The sequence below is a fragment of the Phocoena sinus genome, chromosome 11, assembly GCF_008692025.1.
Source record: "Phocoena sinus isolate mPhoSin1 chromosome 11, mPhoSin1.pri, whole genome shotgun sequence".
NCBI lineage: Eukaryota > Metazoa > Chordata > Mammalia > Artiodactyla > Phocoenidae > Phocoena > Phocoena sinus.
In genome coordinates this window covers 36,930,478-36,954,570 of record NC_045773.1, presented here as the reverse complement: position 1 = coordinate 36,954,570, position 24,093 = coordinate 36,930,478, and the positions used below count along the sequence as shown (strand labels likewise).

Here is a 24,093-nt window from a genome sequence, read left to right as displayed (position 1 = left end):
CTCTCCCACAGCCCTCCACAGGGCAGGGCAGGGTGGGTGTGACTGACCCTTGCCCTCTGGCCACTGGTCTGGGACGGAGGCTGGCACCCCAGAACTCTTGAACCTGCTGGGAAGGGTTTCTGCGCTATTGGGTCCCAAGCTTTGGAAAGACAGATCTGGCCTTAGGGGTGCTAGCCCCTCGGGAGCCACTGCCCACTCTCCTCCATAGCTGGGGTGACTCAGCCCAGCAACCATGCCAGATCCAAGTTAGCTGAGATGGGGGAGGAGCAGAGAGTGCTCTGGGGAGAGGAGCCCAGAAATGGGAGGGGGGAGATTCTCCTTTCACTTTCCCTTCAACCTCAGAACACACAAAAGAGCCATAGAGGGTGGAGAGCCCCTCTTCCTTGGCCAGACTGGGCAGACTGGACAGGGGCCTGGCCTGGCCCTGGTGACTGGAGAAAGGGGTGTATCTGGGGTGCAGAGAGCTGGTTTTGGTCAGGGACCGGGAGTGGGGAAATGGAGGCAGAGGGAGGTTACCAAAGGGCAATCTCAGGGTGGGGCAAGTTAGTGCTGTGCCAGCCAGGTGGGACGCAAAGGTCACGGATACCTGAGGGCCCCCTCTGTGCCCTAGAACAGCCATGGCCCAAAGCGCAAGCCCCAGGTACAGCATGAGGGTTCTGAGAAGAAGAAGGGGCGTCAGGGTGCGCAAGAGGAGGACAGTTTCCACTCCACTGCCAAGGCCCTCCACCCACAGAGAAGCGCATAGCCTAAGTGGACCCCCTGTGCCCACTCAGCTGCAACTCTGGGACCCAGGTAAGCTGTAGTCCCCAGCCAGTCCCAGTGCCTGCTCCCTCTTGGGTACAAATACACTCAGACCTCCTCCCCTCCCCCTTGGCTCTGGCCAAATAGCTCAAGGCTCCCAAGTAAACTGTGTTCTTCCAAGACCCCAAAGTTCAGGCAGGGCTATATTCCATCAGATCCAGGTGGGTCATGTCTGCTCTTCAGACCCCAGGACAGGCCCCTGAGCTTCTCGGTCTTCCCCCAACGACACTTAAGGCAGAGTTCCCAGACAGGGCCTCCTCTGACACCCCAGTGCAGTGTGATTCCTGTCAGTGTGCAGCCAGGTACCCCATCCCACCCAGGGGCGGCCGTAGCCAGCCTGCCCTCCGCACACCCACTCTGGCCACAGGTGCATGAAGACTACGACTGTACCCTGAACCAGACCAACACTGGGAGCAACAACAACAAGTTCGACATCATCCAGCTGCTGGAAGAAGGTGACTGCTTTATCTGCTGGAACCGCTGGGGGCGCGCGGTGAGTACCACCCACCCACCCTGTGCCCGCATCCTCCCCACCTCTCCCTGCTCAACACATGGCCCCTGCTTCCCGGGGTCCCCACAGCTTACTCAGGCCAAAAGGCCACAGCCTCTGACTGTGCCCTGCCCCACCTCTGACATCCAGGGGCGCTCGGCACAGGGCCTGCACAGTAGAGGCCAGCAAACATTTACGGTGGGCACTGTGGTAGGCACACCTCTGAAAGCTGTTGCTTGCCGGGAGAGGTGGGCCAGTCAAAACTCAGCCGCTTCATGTCACTGGAGGATGCACAGAAGGACTTTGAAAAGAAGTTTCGGGACAAGACCAAGAACAGCTGGGCAGAGCGGGACCACTTTGTGGCCCACCCCAGCAAGTATACACTTATGAAGTACAGAGAGAGGATGAGGCCCAGGAAGCCATGGTGAAGGTGAAGTGGCCAGAGAGGGAGGGTGGGCCTGGGCTGAGGGAAGGGACAGCCACTGCCCAGCTGTATACCCTCAGGCACAGGCCTTCCTCTCTGGCCTCGGTCTGGCCAGGCCCTGCTCTAGGTGCAGGTGCCCTGCCCAGCTGCTCCTGCCCACGTGGGCCCTCTACCCCTTGGTAGACGGAGGCCCAGTGAGGACCGTGGTTCGTGGTTCAGCAAGTGCAGCCCTGCTCCCTGGACGCAGCCACACAGAAGCTCATCACCAACATCTTCAGCAAGGACATGTTCAAGAATGCCATGGCTGGGCTTCCCTGGTGGCGCAGTGATTGAGAGTCCTCCTGCCTATGCAGGGGACACGGGTTTGTGCCCCGGTCCGGGAAGATCCCACATGCCGCGGAGCAGCTGAGCCCGTGAGCCATGGCCACTGAGCCTGCGCGTCCGGAGCCTGTGCCCCGCAACAGGAGAGACCACAACAGTGAGAGGCCTGCGTACCGCAAAAAAAAAAAAAAAAAAAGAATGCCATGGCTATCATGAACCTGGGGGAGGGGGGAGGAGCCAGGAAGGGTAGCAGGGGTCTGGGGGTGGCAGGGCTGTGGGCCTGACTCCCCACTATCCCCATCTCCCCAGATGTGAAGAAGATGCCCCTGGGGAAGTTGAGCAAGCAGCAGATTTCCCGGGGTTTGGAGGCCTTGGAAGCAGTGGAGGCGGCCCTGAAAGCCCCCGCAGATCGTGGTCTCAGCCTGGAGGAGCTGTCCTCCCACTTCTACACCATCATTCTTCACAACTTCGGCCGTAGCCAGCCCCCACCCATCAACTCCCCGGAACTTCTGCAGGCCAAGAAGTATATGCTGCTGGTGAGGGTTGGCAGGTTGCAGGCAGTGGGGTTACCAAACAGATAGATGGGGCAAGGGAGATGGGGGACAGATAGATTGACTGCGATGGGCAGGCCGAAGGACAGGGGAGGGGAAGGACAGACAGATAGATGGGGTGGGGCTGAATAAGGTGGGGTGGCCATGGTCCTATTTATGTGGGAGGGGGAGGGGAGGCCCAGGGTCAAGGGGACACAAGCTGCCAGTGCCCATCCCCTTAGGTGCTGGCAGACATCGAGCTGGCCCAGACCCTGTAGGCAGCCCCCGAGGAGACAAAGAAAGTGGAGGAGGTGCCACACCCACTGGACCGAGATTACCAGCTCCTCAAGTGCCAGCTCCAGCTGCTGGACCCAAAGGCGCCTGAGTACAAGGTGGGCCGGTCCCCACAGAGGAGCCGAGCTAGCAGTGGGCACTGGCCCTTTGCCTGTCTGCCCTCCAGGTGCCCAGAAGAATCCCTTTCCTAGGGCCTTCTCTCGCTGTGTCTCCAGGGCCTGAGGAGAGCTCTGGGACTGCAGGGGACAAGTGGAGGTTAGTCGATACATTTCTTGCTTTTGGCACCCAGTTTTTTCTCTCCCCGCAGGTGATACATCCCTGCTTGGAAAAGACTGGCAGCAAGTACAGTTGCCCTGCACTTCAACATAGTTGGACAGTGAACCGAGAAGGGGAGGTGAGGAAGATTCCCTCCCCACCATCACTACCTTGTCCCTTAGGGAGATGACCTTGGCTTATCTTCCCTTTAGTGAGTTGGCTGAGAAACTCTGACCAGTTTCCACCAGGCCTAGGTCTTGTGCATGTGTGCATGAGTATGTGAGTGACTAGGTAACCCTTGGCCTTGGTCATACCCTCTGATGGCAGACAGAAACACCTGAGCTTGGGTGGCATGACTCTCCCGGTTCCCATCTCCCCCGCTAGGGAGATCAGTTCCAGGCCCACGACAAGCTGGGTAATCGGAAGCTACTGTGACACGGCACCAACATGGCTGTGGTGGCCGCCATCCTCACCAGAGGGCTTCGCATCATGCCACATTCTGGTGGCCGTGTTGGCAAAGGCATCTACTTTGCCTTGGAGAACAGCAAGTCAGATGGCAATGGTGAGGTATCCCTCAGAGCCAAGCCCTGAGTGGGTATGGGGACACTAAGGAGCTTGGGGCCCATTACTTGTCCCACCTGCAGTGGATCCAGAGAGGACCCCTCGGATAGTTACTGACTAGAGAGCTCTGTGGGGCATCCTGGGGGTTGGGGGACTCAAAGGAGGCATCTGCTGGTCAGCGACAGCTTCCTGGAGAAGGTGATGCAGGTGGGATGAGTGTGCGAACCTGACCTGGGAGGGGGTGAAAGAGGAGCCTTCAAGGTAAAGCAGCCAGGGAGTGGCACAAAGCCTGGGAGGCTGCAGCAGGTCACCACCTCCAGGCACGGCCTGATGACAAAGCTTAGAGCAAATGCCTAGTGTGGGTGTGGGGCTTGGGGGCCCAGGAGGATCAAGGGAGCCTTATTCAGAAAGTGATGGGGAGTACAGTTGAACGTGGCTGCAGCCGTTGGGAGGGTGGCAAAGGCCAGAGGCTGCAGGGAGGCTGTGTTCCCATCCAGGCCAAATGTGATGGGCCCCCAGCCCAGGGCGATGGAGGTGGAGGAGAGAATCCATGAGAGGAGTATGTGGGAGGTGGGATGGGCAGCATTGTGGGAAAGGGTCGAGGGTGTCTCTAATGACCCCCAAGTCTCTGTCCAGGGGTGTCCTCACTGAGGTGACCTGCCCCTACTGGCTTCTCAGCCCAGGTTGACCTCATTATTGGAGACCACTGCCCTCCACCACTCAAGAGACCAAGGTCGGAGGATTCATCCAAGTGCAGATGGAGCTGAAGGTTGCTCAAGGCCAAGGAGGGAAGAGGAGCCTAAGAAGAAGTGGAGGGTGGCCTCAGGAGAGCACTGCAAGGGGGTCTCAGGGTAGAGGGTGAAGGATGCCATGGCAAAATCAGTAGAGCAGGCCTGAAAACCCCCCACCCCAGATATGGTCACTGGAAGGCCATTACTGACCTTGGTGAGGGTGGCAGACGCCTGGACTCTGGGAGTTGAGCAATGGAGGAGAGAGGGAGGAGGGAGCACAGCCAGGACAAGGGGCCTGGAGAAATGGTTGGAGGAAGGATGGAAGAAAGATGGGTACTTTTCTGGGCCAGGGCAGCAAAGCCAAAGGAGATAACAATGCAGCAGAGAGGAGCCCAGGGAGTCAGGCAGAGAGCCGGCCTGCCTACCCTGAGCCTCCCTGTGTCCCCCAGTTACTGGCATGTCCTGCGGGGCCCATGACATTGGCTACATGTTCCTGGGTGAGGTGGCAGTGGGCAGAGAGTACCGCATCGCCGTCTATGAGCCCAGCTTGAAGCAGCCACCCCCTGGCTTCGACAGTGTCATTACCCGTGGCCACACAGAGCCTGGTGAGTCCTATGAAGCTGGACAGGCATAAGGATAGAGGTGAGGCTGAGATGGAGCACGATGCTTTCAGGGAGGAGGTGAGCAAGGAAGGGGCTTGTGAGGAAGGACGAAAAGAAGTAGGATTCTTCAATGCAGTCATTCACTTTATCATTCAACAAACATTCACTGATTCAACAAATCTTTCCTGGGCAGCCAGGAGAGCTTCAAAGAAGAGGTGTCGTTGACTGAGCATTGAAAGATGAGCAGGCATTTCCCAGGCAGAGAAATGGGGGAGGAGATTCCAGGCAGAAGGCCCAGCCTATGCAGCAGTTTGGAGTTTGGCAAGGTGGGAATGAGTGGGCACTCCCTGTGGTAGAAGTAGAGAGCACAGGGGGTAGGACTTACCGGTAAAGCCAAGGACCAGTGACCCTTGGGTCATTCATAGCCCTTGCTGTGCCCTGCAGTTCCAACCCAGGACACCAAGCTAGAGCTGGATGGCCAGCGAGTGGTGGTGCCCCAGGGCCAGCCCATGCCCTGCCCAGAGTTCAGCAGCTCCAGCTTCTTCCAGAGCGAGTATCTCATCTACCAGGAGAGTCAGTGCCGCCTATGCTACCTGCTGGAGGTTCGCCTCTGAGCTGTCTGCCCGACCCGCCTCCCGTTCACCTCCAGGAGCTAGACCATCATCCTCAATCTTCCTCCCATCCCTGGTGGCCCCATATCACCCCTTCTTGCTCTCAAATCTCCCTCCTGTGTCCAGACAGTGATCCCCTCTCCCTCTAATCCTTGTTGGTCCTGGCATGGCTGTGGCCTCAGTCTCACCTCCTAAGGTGATGAGTGTGATGGATTGGCATTATTACTGGGACACGGATACAGCAGCCTATTCAAGCCTGTGTAGTTAGAGGGGCACAGGCTGAGAGTGGGTGGGTCCCACAACCACCCGGGCCATCCACCCTGGCCCAGACTGTCCATCCAAGAGAGGTGTGATCACCGAGGTGGGGTGAACTTCAGACATGCACAGGCAAGTGCACATTGTATTGGCTCACCCCCCTGACCTCTGCTTGTCTGTGCCAAAGCTGCACCAGGCCTGGGCCTCCTTGCTCTCCACAGTGACCCACCACACCACATAGCAGTTCCAGCCTCACTCCAGGGAGTGACCACTCACACGGAGGACATGGGTTGTACACACACTCCCACCCACCCTGGTCAGTCTACATTGGTCACTGCAACGACTGGCCTCCTCTGATCATTGAGCCTCCAAAAGGGACCCTCTCCATCAACTCAGAACTGTTGGTCATGTGGGGACCCACCTGGTGATTCTGTCCTTTAGCCCAGATGTGGCCAGGAAAATCAAGCATTCCTTGTGTCTTGGCACCAAACACCCATGTGTGTCTTCTATGTGAATATCATAAATGAATTGAGAATATCTGCAAAGGGTGCAGCTCTGCTGTCATGAAAGGAATGCTAGTTATCATCCCAGGCTACTCTGTCCACAAACAAGGGGTGCAGATGCTAGACAGCAGGTCAGGGTCCAGTGCAGTGTCACACACCATATTTAGTTGTCATGTCTCTTTGGTCTCCTTTCATCTGAAACCATTCTTCAGCCTTTTTTTTTTTCCTTCATAACTTTGACACTCTTGACACTACTGAAGAGTACAGGCCAGTTGTTTTATAGACTGTCTCTCAGTTCGGGTTTGTCTGATGTTTTGCAGTGATTAGATTCAGGCATTGCAGTTTGGGCAGGAACATTACATGAATGCTGTGTCCTCGGTGCACTGTTTGAGGAGGGACATGTCCTATTCTTGGTGATGTAAATTTGGTTGCTCAAGGTCGTGTCCACCAGGTTTCTCCACTGGGAAGTTCCCATTTCCCCCATTTTTAATTAATCAGTAATCTGTAGGGAAATAGTTTGCGGTGTAAATGTTCCATTCCTCACAACTTTCACCCACTAGCTTTAAAATCCAATGATGATTTTTACCTGAAATCGATGACTTGAATCGATTTTTGCTAAGATGGTTGCAAATGATAGTTAAATAATTTAATTCCATCATTTCTTCTATATTTATTAAAAATAGCCCCCTTTGTTTATTATCAGTATGGATTTGTGGGTTCCTATTTTATGCAATGGGTTATAATCCATTACTGTTATTATTTTGATCCTCAAATTGTCCCAGCTTTGGCCAGCAGAAGGTCCTTTAAGCTGACTCCTGTGTCTACATCATTTTATGAGCACTTCCTTATGTTCTGGTATCACACGATGTTCCAGGCTCATCTTGCACAAACCTAGAATCAGCCATTTCTCCAAGGAGCCCTGGTTCCCTAGAGCAGGAAATGGTATTTAGAATCCAAGATCTGGGCAGTAGGTATGCTCTTTGGTACTGGGTGTCATTGCTTTTCAGTCCCAGTAGCAAAGAGGGCTAGGAAATATATATATGTAAATAAACACATCTATCTGTGTCTGTTTCTCCAATTCCAATCCAACACCATATGGTCTTTCCATTCTTCCCCATATCCATAATTTTACTCCCTTCTCCAACTGTCAGAACTTTGGTTCTCATCAACATCAGTATATTTACTTATTTGCTCAATCCCACACAAAAAGCAGTTTCAGAATTGCTACACCCAATACCATTGTGAAAAACAAACTTTCTAATTAGAGCTCAAGATTTACTGAATCATTCAAGATTATCTTTTTGTCTTTAGACTGAGGGTCAATGGTCAAAGCAACAATTTGAACACAGGTTCAAATGTTACTTGGATTAGTTATTTATTTCCCTTCAGTGTGGTTATACTATTCATTTGAAATGCTGGTAGGTTCATTTGCTTCTATTTATATTCACTTTTAGGGTTTTTCTCATCTTTGTTGATTTATTTTTTTCAACATGTAGAGCATTAACATGGTCCTCAAAAGTCCAATCTATCCAAATCTATGCTCAGAAGAGTGTTCTCCTAGCCCTCTCACTCCATGCCCATCCACCTGCTGTAGTTTCTGGTTTATCCTTCCTGCATTTCTTTGGAAAAAAACCAAAAAAAAAAAACAGATGAACTACAAAATGCTTTGTGTGTGTGTGGTTTTTTTTTTTTGGCCGCGCAGCATGCAGGATCTTCCCCAGCCAGGGATCAAACCCGCACCCCCTGCAGTGGAAGCAGGTAGTCTTAACCACTGGACCGCCAGGGAGGTCGCAAAGTATTTTTTTTGTTTTTAATAAATTTATTTTATTTATTTTTGGCTGCATTGGGTCTTCATTGCTGCACGCGGGCTTTCTTTAGTTGCGGTGAGCGGGGGCTACTTTTTGTTGTGGTGAGCGGCCTTCTCATTGCGGTGGCTTCTCTTGTTGTGGAGCACGGGCTCTAGGCGCGCGGGCTTCGGTAGTTTTGGCACACAGGCTCAGTAGTTGTGGTGTGCGGACTCAGTAGTTGTGGCACATGGGCTTAGTTGCTCCACAGCATGTGGGATCTTCCTGGACCAGGGCTTGAACCCATATCCCCTGCAATGGCAGGCGGATTCTCAACCACTGCACCACCAGAGAAGCCCTTGTTTTGTTTTTAATTTATTTATTTAATTAATTTATTTTTGGCTGCATTGGGTCTTTGTTGCTGCACACAGGCTTTCTCTAGTTGCAGCGAGTGGGGGCTACTCTTCGTTGCAGCATGCATGCCCCTCACTGTGGTGGCTTCTCTTGTTGCGAAGTATGGGCTCTAGGCGCGCGGGCTTCAGTAGTTGTGGCATGCGGGGTCAGTAGTTAGTTGTTGTGGCTCATGGGCTCTAGAGCGCAGGCTCAGTATTTGTGGGCGCATGGGCTTTGTTGCTTCACGGCATGTGGGATCTTCCCAGACCAGGGCTCGAACCCGTGTCCCCTGCATTGGCAGGCAGATTCCTAACCACTGCACCACCAGGGAAGTCCCTCCCAAAGTGTTTTAATTGCTAATTTAGTTGAATGATTTTGCAGGGAGCATGCACTCTCCAACCCACCATAGTCCCCATCCCTCCCTATTGCCTTCCCCAGTCCCCTGTTCTCATTTGCTTTCCCACCTGGCCCTGCTGAGCCCTCCCCAGACCTTGGTGGCTTGGAGGCTGCCCCAGGCCTGCAGGCCTAACTGGGCAGTGAGAAAGCCAATGCTCTCTCCTTCTTCTGAACCAAGACCTCAAGAATCCAGCTTCACCTCCTGGAGGCAAATGCCCACATTCAAGTTGTGGTCAAGTACAGGAAGTGGTGCCTGTGTGGACAGAACTTAGGAAGCAGGCGACCTGGTTTCCAGGTATAACTTGGCTGTGTAATCCAGAACACATTCCTTCCCTTTCTGAGCACCAGTTTTCTCATCTGAATAATAGAGAATTGGACCGGGGCCCTTCGAATTCCAGCAACAGGTGACTCAAATCCAGAGGTTCATGCCCTGTTGTCTGCCACCCAGATCTGTGCTGATGCGGACTGCGTGCCTATGAGGGGTTCTAGGGGCACAGGCACAAGCAAGACACAGACAAGGTCCCTGCTCTCAAGGGGCTTGCATTCTAATAAAACAGGATCTAAACAAGTATGTGCATAGATATGAAATACAATATCAGGTAGGAAAAGTACCAGGAAGAAAAATAAAGCAGGGTTAAAGGAGTAGCGATGGGAAAGTGGAACAATTCTAGAAAAGGTGGTCATTGAAGGCAGAGACCTGAATTAGGTGAGGAAGCAAGCCATGGAGAGATCTGGGGCAAGGGTGTTCTGACAGAGGAAACAGCACATGCAAAGATCCTGAGGTGGAAACCAGTTTGACATGTGGGAGGACAAGCATGAAGACTGTACGGCTGGAAGTATGGGAGGCAAGGAGAAGGCAGGTGAGGTCAGAGAGGTGGGGAGAAGGCCATCTCAGCAAAGAGGAAGTGAGATTCTATTTTGATGATGGGAAGTTCGTGGAAGGATGAGTGCAGGATCATGACCTAATCTCATTTGTCTTTAGAGGGATCCACTTCAGCCAGCTGTGTAGAGAGTGGATCTATGGTGTCAGTCAAGATCCAATCAACAAAAGAGAAATCACTCTATGTATTCCAGACAAGAGGAATTTGATACAGGGAAGGAATTGAACTACCAAAGGGGCTGGTAAGTCAACCCTGGGATTAGCAACAGCAGGAAGTTGCTACCACTCTTAGCCTGGAAGAATGATGGTATTCCAATGCCCAGAGGCCAGGGTCACCCAGCAGGCACCAGAACCCCAGAGGGGACTGCCTGAAGGGAGCCAGGGCTATGGAGAGAGAATGTCCTCCACAGAGGCAGATCCAGAGGTAGATCCAGGCTGAGCATGAAAGGGAAAATACCCTGGCTTCTTCCCTCCTGCCACCCTCCAGCCTTCTGCTGGTAACTTCCATTGGCTGAATTTACCCAAAAACCAAATGACAAAGGAGCCTGGGAAATCAGTTTCTTAGAAGGCAGAGCAGTGCTGTGGAAGATGGGAATGGATCTAAGGGCAAACAGACAAATGACCAGCACAAGGTGCAGAAGCGGAGGCCAGGACAGATCTGAAATGGTCCAGGTGAGGGGTGATAGTGGCTGGGAGCATGGTAGTGGTGGTGAGAAATGGCTGGATTCAGACACATTGATGGATTGGATGTGGTGCGTGGAGGAAAGGGAAGTGTCAATGGAAACTTCTGAGATGGCATTTACTAAGGGGGGAAGACTCTGTGGAGCAGATTGGGGTGGGGGGGTCATAAGTCAAGTCCTGTTTTGGGGCATAGGACTTTTGAGATGCCCAGTTGACCCTGTACTGGGGGTGATGTTGAAGAACCCCCAAGACTGGGGTTCAAGGGAGAGGAAGGAGCTTCAGACACAAAGGCAAGCCATCAGGGTATACATGGGGTTTTGCCATGGGACTGGGTGACACCACCTGGGGGGCATATGCCCCATTGGAGTCACATGGCTTTCCCTGAGCCAATACCTTGGTGGTGGGGGGTGCAACACACTGACTGGCCAGGACTGGGTTTCATGCCTAGTCAGGAATGTGATATGAAAGGTGAGGGTCTTGCTCACCCAAACCACATGTCCTGAGTTGCGGAGAGGTGGCTTCCTAAAGAAAACTCAGAGTGTGCTTAGCAGAAGGGGACTTGTTTCCTAACAGCAAAAACAAAACAAAACAAACAGCAGTTGCTCCCTAAGGGTTCCTCTCATTAATTCCACAGTGTCTTGAAGCACCTATTCTGTGCCAAGCTAATACCAGCTAAGCAACCTACTATGTGCCAAGTCCTGTGCTTTTCCCCTCACTTTACCTAGAGAACTAGCCCTCCTGAGGACCAGAGGGTACCTAGGGGTCTCCCAGCTCCAGCTTTTGTCTCACTGGTACCTCAGTTTCCCCTCAGTACAAAGGCTGAATGATCCGATTAACCCCACTGATGGGGATGGCGGAAGACAGCAGATGTGGGGGGAGGCACTTCCCACCCCTGGAAAAGGCAGAATAGGACGTGGCTGACTCCAAAGCCCACACTCTAATGTCCTGAATCTCACTCCAGCCTGTGCCTGCTCTGGGCCCCCCTCCCGAAGCACCCACAGCACTTCCACAGCACAGCCTTCAGCCTCCAGCTGGCAGCTGCTAGGACCCAGGGGGCCGGTGCCAGGCCCTGCCCCTCCCTTGCCAGCTCTGTGTATCTCCAAAGGGCAGCATCAAAGTGACAGCCAGTACCATCTCCAGCAGGGGCTGAGTTGCTGGGGTGGAGGAGAGAACCACAGTCCCAGCCTTGCACACTTCCATGGGGCCGGCCAAGCCCCCAAGAGAATGGCAGCCTGGGTGTCTGAGCCAGCACCTGGGCAGCCTGTGAGGTGAGAGGCTAGAGGAGCAACGGACGGGTGATGGGAATGGGGCCGGGGGTGGCGAGGGTCAGGCGGGGGAAGCTCCATTTCGCTCTCTGCATCCCAGCACAGGGTGAAGCCTGAGCGCTCGAATGGCCAACGCCACAGGGCTGAACGCACCAGAAGTCGCAGCCTCGATGGGGTTGATCCTGGCGGCTGTCGTGGAGGCGGCAGCACTGCTGGGCAACGGCGCACTGCTGGTTGTGGTGCTGCGCACGCCGGGACTACGCGACGCGCTCTACCTCGTGCACCTGTGCGTAGTGGACCTGCTGGCTGCCGGCTCCATCATGCCGCTGGGCCTGCTGGCCGCTCCGCCGCCGGGGCTGGGCCGCGTGCGCCTGGGCCCCGCGCCCTGCCGCGCGGCACGCTTCCTCTCGGCGGCGCTGCTGCCCGCCTGTACGCTCGGCGTGGCGGCGCTCGGCCTGGCGCGCTACCGCCTCATAGTGCACCCGCTGCGGCCCGGCGCGCGGCCTCCGCCCACCCTTGTGCTCACCGCCGTGTGGGCGGCGGCGGGGCTGCTGGGCGCGCTCTCCTTGCTCGGGCCGCCGCCCGCACCGCCCCCTGCCCCGGCTCGCTGCTCTGTCCTGGCAGGGGGCCTCGAGCCCTTCCGGCCGCTCTGGGCGCTGCTGGCCTTCGCGCTGCCCGCCCTCCTGCTGCTCGGAGCGTACGGCGGCATCTTCCTCGTGGCGCGCCGCGCTGCCCTGCGGCCCCCGCGGCCCGCGCGCGGGTCCCGGCCGCGCTCCGACTCTCTGGACAGCCGCCTCTCCATTTTGCCGCCCCTTCGGCCTCGCCCGCCCTGGGGCAAAGCAGCCCTGGCCCCGGCGCTGGCCGTGGGCCAGTTCGCAGCCTGCTGGCTGCCTTACGGCTGTGCGTGCTTAGCGCCCGCTGCCCAGGCCGCCGCGGTGGAGGGGGCCGTCACCTGGGTAGCCTACTCGGCCTTCGCAGCTCACCCCTTCCTGTACGGCCTGCTGCAGCGCCCTGTACGCCGGACGCTGGGCCGTCTTGCCCGACGAGCGCTACCCCGGCCCCCGCGGGCCTGCACTTCGCGGGCCTGGCACCCGCGGGCCCTCCTGCAGCACCTCCATAGACCTCCAGAGGGCCCTGTCCTAGGCCCTTCTGAGGCACCAGAACAAGCCCGGGATTTGGCAGGAAGGGAGAGCCTGAGCATGCCAGAGGCCACGTGAGAGATGTCTCCCAAGGTGAGCCGGGACTGGAGAAAGCAGGGTGGTATCACAAAGGGCCCATCCAGCCTCCAGCACAGCTTATGGCAGGTAGCCTGCCTGCACTTCTGGCTCTGGAATGGGAGAAAGGGAACCTGCAGCCAAGTGAGGCCCAGAGGCTTCTGGGAGCTAGGAATCCTGAGTTCTGGGCCCAACTCTGCATGGCCTTGTACACAGACCTACCCTTCACTAGGTATCAGTTTTCCCATCTGTACCCTGGACCATCTCTAAGGGCTCCTCCAGCTTGGGTGATCAGGACACTCATGGATGATCCCCAGGCCAAGGAAGAAGCAGAGGTGGGCAGGATCACAGAGGGCCCTAATGGCTCACAGCCAAAGGGAATGGGCCAAGTAGGGCAGGGTCTGGGTTACAGCCACAGCAGGAGGAACCAGTGAAGGGACATTCAGAAAGACGTCCTGCACATCTGCACCAAGGAGAGGCTGGACAAAACTACTGGAACTCCTCCATCAGCTTCTAAAAATGCCCAGAAAACAACTGGATCGCTTTGGTGCCAGAGGCAGGAGGCTGGACAACATGACCCCCCAAAGAGCCCTGAAGCCCCAGAACTGGCATGTGGAAGGGGCGAGGCCCAGCTGGGGCTGATGGAGTCACAGATGGGGGTCCTCTGGGGTCTCAGCTATACCCGTTTTCTGGAGGTTTTGCCAATACCCACAGTGTTTCACAGCTTCCTGGTCTCTCAGAATATTTATTCAAAAACAGGAATTGAAAAAACTGTACAGAGTGTCTGCTGCTGAGAACTCGGCCCCTGCCCCCATGCCACTCCCCCAGCTGCCTGGCAGTGCCCCCTCTGCCAAGCCCAGCCAGTCCATTCCAGTCAAAAGGGTATCAGTGGAAGCAGCAGGAATCTGAAGGGAGGTGGGGAGAGAAGCATGGCCCCCAGCCGCCCCCAGGCCTCCTCCCTGATCCCCACAGGGGGACAGGAGGCAGGGAAGCCCTGAGGGATGGGGAGTGCATGAGTGACCCCCGCAAAGTGGGGGCACTTAGGATGCTCCCTGCATCCAAGCACAGAGCTAGAGAGGATCAAGACCCCTACCCTGGGGCTGCTGCAGCTCCCAGAACTCTGGGCCAAAAACAGCCCCCACTCCGAGAGCAGGAACTCCCACAGACCGGGGCAGGGTCGGGGGGTGCATCCATGCGTCTGGGCATTAGCGGCGTTTGGGACCCCCCCGCCGGGGTGGAGTCTCCTTGGGCAGATAGTGGAGGCAGCCCCCTGCCGGCAGTCCTGCCTGCTCCCGTGCCTGTGCCTCAGCTGGCCTCAGTAGGGGGAGAATTTCTGCCGCTCAGCTTTCTTGCTCCCATTGGCCGCTGCCATCTTGGCAGTGTAGGCCGCCAAGCCCGGCGGTGGCCCTGGGGAGGCAGGTGGTAGAGCCAAGAAGGGTACAGGCTTGAGGCCGATGAAGTTGGAGAGGGAGATGGCATAGGGCGTGCCCAGCAGGCCTGGGGGAGCGGTGGGCAGGGCCGTCAGGGGTGGCGAGAAGGGGGCAGGCAGGTCTGTGGGGGCCGAGCCGGGTGTCCCCCCAGAGGTAGACTTGGCCGTTTCTAGACTGGAAAGAGGGATAGAGAGGGAAGATGAAAGGGAAGGTCAGGGGTGAGAAAGGAGGCAATGAGGGCAAATATAAGGGGTGAGATTAGATGAAAAATAGAGAGGACTTGAGAACAATGACCTGGGGTGGGTGTGTTTGAGGAGAAGATGGGAAAGGTTGGAAGAGCGTGGACGGGAAGAAAGGACAAGTAAATATAGCATTGGGTAAGGTGAGAAATGGGGAGGCTGAAGACCCAGGGAAAAGAGACAGGGTTGGAGAAACAGGACATGGGGGACAGATGTATGGGGAAGATGGGGCAACACTGAACAAGTGTGGCAAGGTTAGGGGAGGCAGAGGACAGGCCCAGGAGAAGGGAGGTCAGCTCTCCCCACCCGACCTGTGCCTTTCTCAGGCACAAAAGTCCCATGACCTGTGATACCCCACCCCACACTCACCAGGCAGTGATGAGGTACTGGGCCAGGGCGATGGACACTGGTGAACCAGTGATGGTCACGTGCCGCTCACCAGCGCCCTCTGCTTGGTTCCCGATCTTGATATGTGCCCCTGACATCTGCCGGATCTCACTGATCTTGCTGCCCTGGCGCCCAATCACGCAGCCAATCAGCTGGAGAGAGGGTGGAATTCAACCCTAGGTGAGGCCCAGGCGCCCCAGGCCCCCCGACCCACCCTCAAACTACCCCATCCCGTGCTCACGTCGTTGGGAACCAAGAACTCCTGTGAGCTGGTCTGTGTGCCAGGATCCAGTCCTGCTGGGGGGAGAAGAGGGATTGGGTGTGAGTCTGGACCTTTGCTGCCTCCCCATGTCCTTTCCAGAGGGGCTACCTGGCCCCTTGGGATCTGCCCCTGCTTCCTTCTGCAGGGACTGCTCACCTGGCACCATGCTGGGTGAGGCGAAGGGGACTGCGTGGCCCGAGAGCTGCTGGAGCTTGGTGACCTGTGCCAAGAAGAGGGGTCAGGAGTCAGAGGAGGCTCAGTTCGGGAAGGGGTGCCTTGGGCTGCGGTCACTCACCTCAGCTGAGGTCACAGCCCCATACTGACCCTGGACGGAGAAGCCCTGTGGGGACAAAGTGGGTAAAAGGGGGTTACTGTGATCAGGGCAGTTTGGCCAGAGTCACCCCTCCCCACCTCTCCCTGGACCCCCAATTCCTTCTTCCATCCCCTTCCCCAGTAACACATCCCACCCCTCCTGCTGTTCCCCCTCACCTGGTTGGTGGAGAGAAGGACAGTACCTAAGGAGAGGCTTGGATGATATGGGATAGTGGCTCCTTTGGGTGGGGACTGGAAGGCACAAAAGGGGAGGCTCTATCAGGACCTTCTCAGGCCCTCCCTGACCTCCCCAAGGGCCCTGTGTTCTCAAGGCCCTCTCTATAACCCCCAGGTAAATGCAGGCCGACATCCTGGAGCTTCTCACATCCATCCCTGCAGCCCCACTCTATCCCCACCTGGTGTCACGTGGGACTTGAGGGCCTGACAAGGCAGGCCCAGGGCCCATCCCCTGCCCTCTCTCCCTGCCCCAGGGCAGCACCTCCAGGATGACAGCACAGATCTGGCGCACACACAAGATGATGGCATCAGGCACCCCAGAGACGGTGACAGCACGCTCTGTGGAGTTGGGGAGCAGGTCCCCTGCCACCTGCACCTGGGCACCTGTAGTCTGCAAGCAGAGAACGGGGGCCACTTTCAGCTGCTCCCATAACCCAGAGCATGCCTAGGCTCGGAGCTCCCCACAGGACAGGAAGCTGTAAGCCCAGGTCTCCCCTCGAAACTGAAGGGTAAGACTCTCTTGGGGTGGTACCTCTTCCCCTCACCTCTCGGATCTCCTTGATCTTGGTGCCAGCCTTCCCAATCAGCGAGCCACACTGGCTTGCAGGGATGACAAGGCGCAGGGTCACTGGAGGTCTGGAGACATTCCCCCCGTTTGCAGGAGCAGCGCAGAGGTCCTGGGCAGGAAGACTGGGTTGGCCGTGCATGCCCCTACTGCTCCCCCTCCCCTGGAGCACCTTCTTGCTGGGGGATGAAGGAGGGAAGCCTGCCCGCGTCCCACTCCAATGAGAGAACCCTGCCCTCAGCTTGGCCTTCTGTCCCACCCGTAGCCACTCTGTGGAGTCAGAGTCCTGTTCCTCTCGGGGAACCACCTGTGGCCCCCAGCCCCTCAGACAGCCACAGACCTCATCCAGCTTGAAGGCAATCATGGAGACTGCATGGAAGACGGCTGCTGTAGATCCGGTGATGGTGGTGATGCGCTCAGGGCAGGAGCCCTCAGAGATGGTGATCCGGGCGCTGCTCTGTGGGTGCAGGACAAGCGGGGCTCCTTCTCTGCTTCCTGGCCAAGAACTTGCCTGCCCCTCCACTCACCAGGCCCCAGCCAAGGCTGGAAACGGCCACCTTCTAGGGGCACTCACTGGTCATCCCAGATGGTGGATTCAGGGACAAGGTGAGGCAGGCATCTCCCCTCCCCTCCAAACCAGGTGCCCTGGGCTCCTCTCCCAAACTCCGTCCTCACCTGTTCCCGGATTCGCTTTACAGTCTCTCCTTTCTGCAGGAGACAAAATAGGAGGCAAAATAGAGAATGGCTCTTAGGCCAAGCAGCCGTTGATTCCTTTCCTGGACTGAGGTCTCAGGTTGAAGGGGACATACAGAACAGAACGAGGTACCTACCTTCCCAATTATGCTGCCCACTTCCTGCAAACAAGACAAGAGTGGAGTCAGCAGGGTACCAATACCCCAGGCCTAGCGCTTGCCCCTACTTTAGGCAGGGGCTCTGCAGGAGACAGGATACCCAAGATCAAACTCCCTCCTGGAGGACCAGGTCTTGCCTCGCCTTGCACTTTGCCCCCTCCTGAGCCACAGCGAAGCACTCCCCCACAAGCACGTACTTTCCCATGCATCAGCATCCGCAGTGTGAGGGTGATGCTGAGCTCTGGCTCCTCCTCCAGCCCCGCATCTGAGCCGCTCATCCTGTCAGGCGGGGCTGGGGCCGAGGCCGCCTGGGAGTGCGTCCACGCTGTGGCCTGGCCGGCTCTGCGGGGGGCAGTGGGAGATGGGTTAGAGAAGAGCTCAGCTTTCTTTCAGGTCCCTTGCCCTTACATGGGAACCCCAGAGCCAAGCTAGATAAACTTCCAGAGCAGAGAGACAGCGTGGACCACAAGTTTCAAGTGTCACATTGACCAGTTTGCTGTGTGCAGCTCACTAGCTGTGTAAGCCTGGCTGACATATTTAACCCTTCTGAGCCTCAGCTTCCCATCTGTAAGAAGGGGATACCCAATCCAGTCCCCAGAGTTATGAGAATTAAAATGAGATAGGTGCATATGTGATAGGCACCCAGTTTCCACAAGTATTCTTCCCTTCCCCTCGTACGTCAGGAGAATTAACTATGGGAGTCCAGAGAGGGAGCCTCCTACCTGACCTCTTGGAAGAGGGGACCCTTGTCGATTGGCCCTTGAAGGTTGGGTTAAAATCGAAACGTTACTTCAAATGGGAGGCACTTGTGTCCAGGGACCAGAGCCCCTGCTGGCTAGAGCCTGGAGGAGCAGCTGGAGAGGGAGCCGGAGCAGCCATGGGAGCCATGGGAGGTCTTGAAAGGTGGGCAGAAGTGAAGGTAGTGAGGCTCCAGGAAGGTGGGCTGCATCTGTCCACTAGAAGTCACTAAAGCAGAGGCTCCTGCGGACAGCTGTGAGCGAGGTTCATTCAGCACTGGGGGTGGGGGTGGCGGTGGGGTCTGGGGACCAGCCGTGTGCACGGTGGTTTTCTGAGCCCTCTCCTATGTGCTGAGGAGGTTAGAAGTGTCCGGGCTGGCCATGTTCCCAGCTTGGAGCACTTTCTACTGTACCAGAAACAAATCACTTGGACTCTTGAGTCTCAGTGTTCTCACCCATAAAATGGAGGGACTGCTTCCCCCTTGGAACTGGGTGATGGGTAAGAAAGGGATTGGGGGGCTGGGGAATGTCAAGGCCGTTAACTGATGGAAGAAGGAGGAGCTGGAGATTAGCTGCTGGGATTAGCCCAGCCGCCAGCCCTCCCCACCCGACCCCTTTTCATGCCCCAACTTAATCCTGAACCTTAATCCTGCTTGGAAATCCCTCTCCTCCAGCGGCTGTCTTCCGCCCGCCAAGGCTCTGCCTTGATGGGAAGCTCACTGGGGAACCAGAACCCGAGCAGGAAAACAGGGAGGGGACCAACTGGTGCCAAGTCTGAGCCAAGAACAAGCCCTAACCCTATGAATTCCTACTGCCTGGGAAGGGTGGGGGGGATGAGTGTGCTGAGCTCGAGCACCCCAGAGACCCCTGGGCACCTTCCTCCTCAGCCCCCTGCCCTATCCTGACTCGAGGTTCAAGGGTGTGGAGCTCTGTTCAGTGCCCTCTTCAGAACCCCCTTGCTAGCCTGAGCGTGGGCATGGAGGAGGCGGGGTGGGGCTCCCAGCCTGGCTGTCTCTGGAAGCCACTGTATGGCCTGAGATCTTTATTTCTTCATCTGTACCACGGGGGTGACAACCCTGACTCCCCAAACACCCAGTAACTGTTGCCTCCCCAGCACCTGCTCCTTCCTCCGCTTGAGTTCTGTCCATCGGCTCTCCAGAGGTCAGAGGTCAACAGTGGATGCAGGGCCTGTGCTCTGTGAGCATCCTGGCCAGACTCATGCTGGCTGCCCTTGCTAACATTCCCCCAGCTGCCGGCAGTTCCCCCAGCAAAGCACTCGTGATGACGTGCTTATTTTCTGTTGCCCTGGCCAGCCTGGGAGCCCCTTAGAGCAGGAGCCAAGGCTGCCACCCTCTCCTTGTGTTCCCAGAGCCAGGCCGGAGAAGTTACTTAGAACACGCTGGTTATCTGAACAGATGAATTCACCAAACAGAAGGGGAGCCTGGTGCCTAGAGAGGGTCTGTAACCTGCCCAAGGTCACAGAGGGGTGGGGCCTGGTGGGACTAGCAGGGCCCTGCCTGCTAGTGTGAGGGCCTGTCTGCTTCCTCTGTCTGGCTGTCCTGTTTGGGTCTGTCTGTCCTCTTCCAGGGGGGACAGGGGCAGCTCTTCAAAGGTGGGGAGCAGGCTTTAGTAGTCTCTCAGACCCCTGCTTGGTTGGTAGACATGGGTTGTGTTTGGAAAGGACTGTACTTGTCCAGAGCCACATCTTAAGCTCCGGAACTTTCTGGGGCTCAGGGACCTCTTTGGGGTGGTAACTGACGGGATACCCGACATTGTCCCCATACCATTTGCACATCAACTTTTGTGGGCAAAGGCTCCTGGGAAAATAGGGCAGAAGGGTTGGGATGTGGCCAGAACTAGGCCTCCTGCCCTGAAAAAGATACCTGGGTTTACAACAGAGCCCCACTGCCCCAATTCAATGGGTGACCTTGGCCAGGCCTGCACCTGACCTAGACCTCAGTTTACCTACCTGTGCTATGTGTGTGTGTGTTTGCAGGAAGGGGGTGGGGGAGGGGAGTGGCTGGTCTCTCTGTGTCCTTCCTGTTTTGATAGACCCTCAAGGTCTTTCCTCTCTTTAGGGGAGAACAAGGGGTCTTGATACAGGTCTCTCTAATTATTCTCCTAGGAGCCCTAAGGACAAGCAGCCCTACTTGGCTCCCCTTCTACCCTTACAGGGGCTCTAGGGAGTTGCTTGCTGCTCCAGCTTGGTGGGCCCTAGGTCCCTGCTGGGCCACCCACATGGCAGCCACGCGTCATGCCACACTGACCTCCAGCTCACCTCTGGGGGTACCCAGCTCCCTCTGGTCAGCAGGGCTCCCTGGCAGGACATACCAAGCTCAGACCAGGCCTCTGACCTCGGGCGTTCCCTTCTTCTCCCCAGACCCCCTCCCCAGATCCAGTGCCCACTCCTTCTGTCTCTGGCTTCCTGCCACTCAGGCTGGAGGGGGCGGGGGGGGGGGGGGGGGGGTGACAGCTGTGTAAGCAATGGCGGCTGCCCCTTCCTGCCCCTCCCCCCCAGCTGTCTCTCTCTCTCATGACAGCTGCCCAATCAAAGGGCTGGGGGCTTAGCCAGCTCCCCCCCACACGCAGGGATCAAGTGTCCACCCTGGCTTTGTTCTGGAGCAAGAACAATCCGGGGGAGGGGAAGGCTCCTGGGGCCAAGCAACTCAAGTGGACTGGCCCGCCCCTTGGGGGATTCCCTTGGCTCTAATAGCTAGAGTGTCTGGACCAACTAGGGCTTATAGACCCACCTGGGCTGGGAAGAGAGAGAAGGGTCCAGTCTCCAAGTTCATTCCCCACCTTACATCCCCCAACGGTCCCCAAGCTAACAACCTCCTTCTATTCCTCTCCAAAAGCAGCCATGCTGGCCACACCCAGTGATGCTGGAGAATGGCTCAGGGCATCAGGCGAAGCAGGGCATGGTGGGGATGGGGTGGGGGGAGTGGACCCTGGGGCCGGAGGGGATCAGCACTGAGGGATCCTGACTCCCCTGCCCATTTCTCTGGGCATGCTCACCCTTTCTGATTAACTAGGCCTCCAGAAGAATTGCCCCAGCATCCTTGGATCCATATGCCCAGCCTCTCAGCCTTACAGCCTCCCAGGATGGCCATTCATACCTACTTTATGGGAGAGTTGGGGGAGGAGGGGCCTGGAGGGGAGCAGTCTGGGGTCTGTGAGCTCCAGCCTCTGGTTCCTTGACCTAGAACTGTCCTGTAGACTCAGTACTAGGCAGAGACGGGAAGCTCTGACAAGCTGGCTGGTGCCAGAAATGCTACAGCCTCCTTAGAGCATCATTAGGCAACCCCTCAAGAGTCCTCACAGCCTAGGGAAACCAAGGCAGGCCCAGGCCCAGACTGGAGTCCAGGAGAAAGGGTGCAACTTCATGGTACAGCCCCATGCACTGGTACACATCCCCTCACTGTCTCACCCAAATTGAGAAAAGTCTCTAGCTTCCATTCTCCATGCTATAGACTGGGTCACTCTGCTGCTCAACAGCCATCCTTGGCTCCCCAATGCCCAATGAATAAAGCCTGATCTCCATAGATGGGCACTCAAGGCCCTTCATGATCTGGTCTCTGCCAACTTCTCTTGTCTCATCTCTACCCCATCCCCCACACACACCAGACTGCAAAACACGCCTAGCACCACCAGGCCTCTGGGCCTTTGCCCAGGCTTATCCTAGCTTGAAATGCCCATCCTCCCCACTCTGTCCAAATCCTTCTCAGATGCTGCCTCCTCTATGAAGCCCTCCCCAACCTTCCAAGTCATATGTTATCACTCAGGCCTCTCTGCCCCTCCAAGATGCCTACAACTCAAAAAAGCCCCATTTGGGCATTTCAGAGCCTGCCTTTCCACTACACAGAGTTCCAGGAGGGCAGAAGCTCCCCCAGGAGGGCAGGAGCCAGTACCAGGCTCAGTGTGCAGGGAGAAGAAAGGGCTCACAGGGCCCAGAGGCATTAGAGACCAGCGATGGGGCTAAGAATCCCAGAGAAGCAGTGACAGTGGGGTGAGAAGACCCAGGGCTCAGGGGACCAGCCCCATGCGAGAGTCAGGATCTGCCTGGACAGGGTTCCCAGTTCCCATTCCTTAGCACCCCCAGCCCCTGCTCCTGCTGTGTCTCTGGGTCTAGGGGCTCCCCAGGCATTATCACTGGGGTGGGGGATTTGCACTTTGAGACTTCTGGAGGCCCTGAGTGGGTTTCCCCATGGCAAAGGGGGGGCTGAAGGAAGAACTGTGGTGTGGCATAGGTTTCACAAAATCGGGCTCGGACTGTCATAGCTGGAAGGGCCTCATCAGAGGGGAACCTGAGGCCCAGAGAGGAAGGGGCTTGTCTGTAAGGCTACATGAGAATGAGAGGCAACTGGCAGAGCTGGCAGAATCCCCGGGTCCACCTGTGCAGCTCAGAGCTCTTTCCTCAAGAGGTCAGCGCCACTAGGCAATGGGGATGGAGGCTGGAGGGGGGCAGTGATGGGAGTAGGGAGGGTGGGCAGAGCCTGTCTGGGGACACAGGGCGGGGCAAAGCCAGCCTCCCTGTGGCCTGGGCCTGCCAGGGTGTGTGGGCCGCCTGCTCCCAGCCCCCCACCCTGAGCATGCAAGAAGAACAATCCCCTTGTGTTTGGGCAGCCTGAGCCTGCATGCTGATGAAGGCTGGGGGGTGGGGGCTGGGATGGGGGCGCCTTGGAGGTTGAGGGGGTTCCAGGGCCCGGAGGGGCTAGGGGACCTTCAGATGGGAAAAGGATAGGGTCCCAGGTGCTGGCTCTGAAGCAGTGAGGGTAACCCCAGGAAAGAGTGAAGGCTGCAGTTGAGGTTTAAGGTCCTGGGGAGTCACCGGGGGTCTAAGAACTCTTTGTAGGAGAAGAGGAACCCCTGGAGACACATGCTCTATTGGTCCAGCGTGAAGGTGATCATCCTGCGCTTGGTGGGAACTAAGAGCCCACATTCTGGAAGGAGGGAACGCACCTGGCCCTGGGTGCATCCCCTTGAAGACCACTCCCCAGGGTGCTGGAGTCGGGCGGGGCACTGGGTGCTACAGGTCCCAAGATGGCGGGCCTGGGATATGGGACTGAGGAGGCGGGCACCTCCCTCTCCTGGTGAAGCAGGCTCCAGGGCCAGGCTGAAGTGACTAGCCAGAGCCCCCGCACCTCCCAGGACTCCAGCTAAGAAGCTAGGTCAGAGCTGAGGGGCTAAAGAGCCACAGGGCACAAGGGACCACTCCGAGCCCCCAACTGTCATTTCCACACACCCCTGGCCTGGAGGTCTGTGTCTGGCGCCCTCAAGGACTGCAGAGAATGGGAAGGGGTGTGTGCTGAGCCAGGAACTGCAGGGGAATGGCAGATGGGGACAGAGATGGAGCAGAACCAGAACCCAGGGCAGGAGGTCGAGAGAAGAGCAGGTCCAAAGGACAGAAAGAGCAGGTGGGATGAGGGCCTCAAATCTGGGGTCTCAGGTCCAGGAAACCCCTCCCTGGTACTGGGGGCTCCTCTAGCAGACCAGCGCCCCCCACCTGTGCAGGCCTGGGCCCGTGTGGGACAGGGAACGTGTTCCTCGCAGTCTCCCAGTCTCCCAAACCCGCGACCCCAGTCTGTGGACTCAGGCGCGGGCTCCCCGCCCCTGGCCGAACCCCCAAACTTCGCGGCCCGCGGTGCCCCGCCCGGCCCGCGCCCTACCTCGCTGGGGCTGTCCTGCGGCGGTGGCGGCGCGGCGGCTGGGCCGCTCAGTCCCACATTGTCCCCGGGAGAGGCGGCCGCTCACAACTGCGAGTGACATCAGCTGCGAACAATGAGGGGTTTGACAGGCGCGGAGCCCGGCCGGCCCGGAGCCCGGCTCCGCGCCCCCCCCCACCCCCGGCCCGCCCGGCCCGGCCCCTCCCCGCCCCCTCCCCGGATCCGATTACAGCGCGGCGGGCCCGCCCCAGCCGCCCCAGTGCCGCAGCCGCCCGCCCCGCCCCGCGCGCCGCGGTGCGCCCCGAGCGGCGGCCGCTTCCGGGAGGGCTGGGGCGACCCTACCCGGGCGGCTCCTCCAGCCCCCGGGAGTGGGGGGCGAGGGGGTTGGTCCGGCCTGAAGCGCGGTCCCAGCCACGGTC

The 24,093-nt window shown here is 57.4% G+C and overlaps 4 protein-coding genes across 11 annotated transcripts in view; 3 read left to right on the top strand and 1 right to left on the bottom strand.

Annotated features, from left to right (window-relative positions):
* The window catches only part of IQCF2 (IQ motif containing F2), a 42,574-nt gene extending 36,808 nt beyond the window's left edge, over window positions 1–5,766 (top strand). The window contains exons 8-15 of the mRNA XM_032649068.1: window positions 611–792; window positions 1,169–1,294; window positions 2,346–2,572; window positions 2,809–3,254; window positions 3,500–3,677; window positions 4,355–4,445; window positions 4,857–5,012; window positions 5,454–5,766. The gene's annotated coding sequence lies outside the window, so the exon portion shown is untranslated. The remainder of the gene's footprint in view (window positions 1–610; window positions 793–1,168; window positions 1,295–2,345; window positions 2,573–2,808; window positions 3,255–3,499; window positions 3,678–4,354; window positions 4,446–4,856; window positions 5,013–5,453) is intronic.
* PARP3 (poly(ADP-ribose) polymerase family member 3) lies at window positions 256–5,766 on the top strand. Its single transcript, XM_032648878.1, is given in 14 exon segments — window positions 256–273; window positions 611–722; window positions 725–792; window positions 1,169–1,298; window positions 1,538–1,675; window positions 1,678–1,743; window positions 1,915–2,036; window positions 2,160–2,193; window positions 2,346–2,572; window positions 2,809–2,958; window positions 3,168–3,254; window positions 3,500–3,677; window positions 4,857–5,012; window positions 5,454–5,766. Coding segments are annotated over 14 exon segments (1,656 nt in total). The 3' UTR covers window positions 5,624–5,766.
* Window positions 4,877–14,355, top strand: GPR62 (G protein-coupled receptor 62). Of its 5 annotated transcripts, none has more exons than XM_032649063.1 (4): window positions 4,877–5,012; window positions 9,934–10,073; window positions 11,653–11,780; window positions 11,883–14,355. In XM_032649063.1, exon 4 carries the CDS (start codon window positions 11,903–11,905, stop codon window positions 12,992–12,994), a length of 1,092 nt encoding a protein of 363 aa, XP_032504954.1. In that variant the 5' UTR covers window positions 4,877–5,012; window positions 9,934–10,073; window positions 11,653–11,780; window positions 11,883–11,902; the 3' UTR covers window positions 12,995–14,355. The 5 variants fall into 5 exon arrangements, with proteins under 5 accessions (XP_032504954.1, XP_032504952.1, XP_032504953.1 ...); XM_032649061.1 differs by having other exon boundaries at window positions 11,878–13,767; XM_032649062.1 differs by lacking the exon at window positions 11,653–11,780.
* Window positions 13,720–23,859, bottom strand: PCBP4 (poly(rC) binding protein 4). 4 transcript variants are annotated; one of them, XM_032649057.1, is made up of 13 exons: window positions 23,678–23,857; window positions 17,472–17,616; window positions 17,254–17,277; window positions 17,099–17,131; window positions 16,764–16,880; window positions 16,404–16,535; window positions 16,121–16,249; window positions 15,799–15,873; window positions 15,605–15,649; window positions 15,466–15,529; window positions 15,289–15,341; window positions 15,030–15,199; window positions 13,720–14,595 (listed from the first exon to the last, which is right to left on the bottom strand). In XM_032649057.1, exons 2-13 carry the CDS (start codon window positions 17,550–17,552, stop codon window positions 14,307–14,309), a joined length of 1,212 nt encoding a protein of 403 aa, XP_032504948.1. In that variant the 5' UTR covers window positions 17,553–17,616; window positions 23,678–23,857; the 3' UTR covers window positions 13,720–14,306. The 4 variants fall into 4 exon arrangements, with proteins under 4 accessions (XP_032504948.1, XP_032504949.1, XP_032504950.1 ...); XM_032649058.1 differs by having other exon boundaries at window positions 13,721–14,398; window positions 15,289–15,344; window positions 23,678–23,859; XM_032649059.1 differs by having other exon boundaries at window positions 13,721–14,398; window positions 23,678–23,859.
* Window positions 23,860–24,093: the final 234 nt, after the last annotated feature.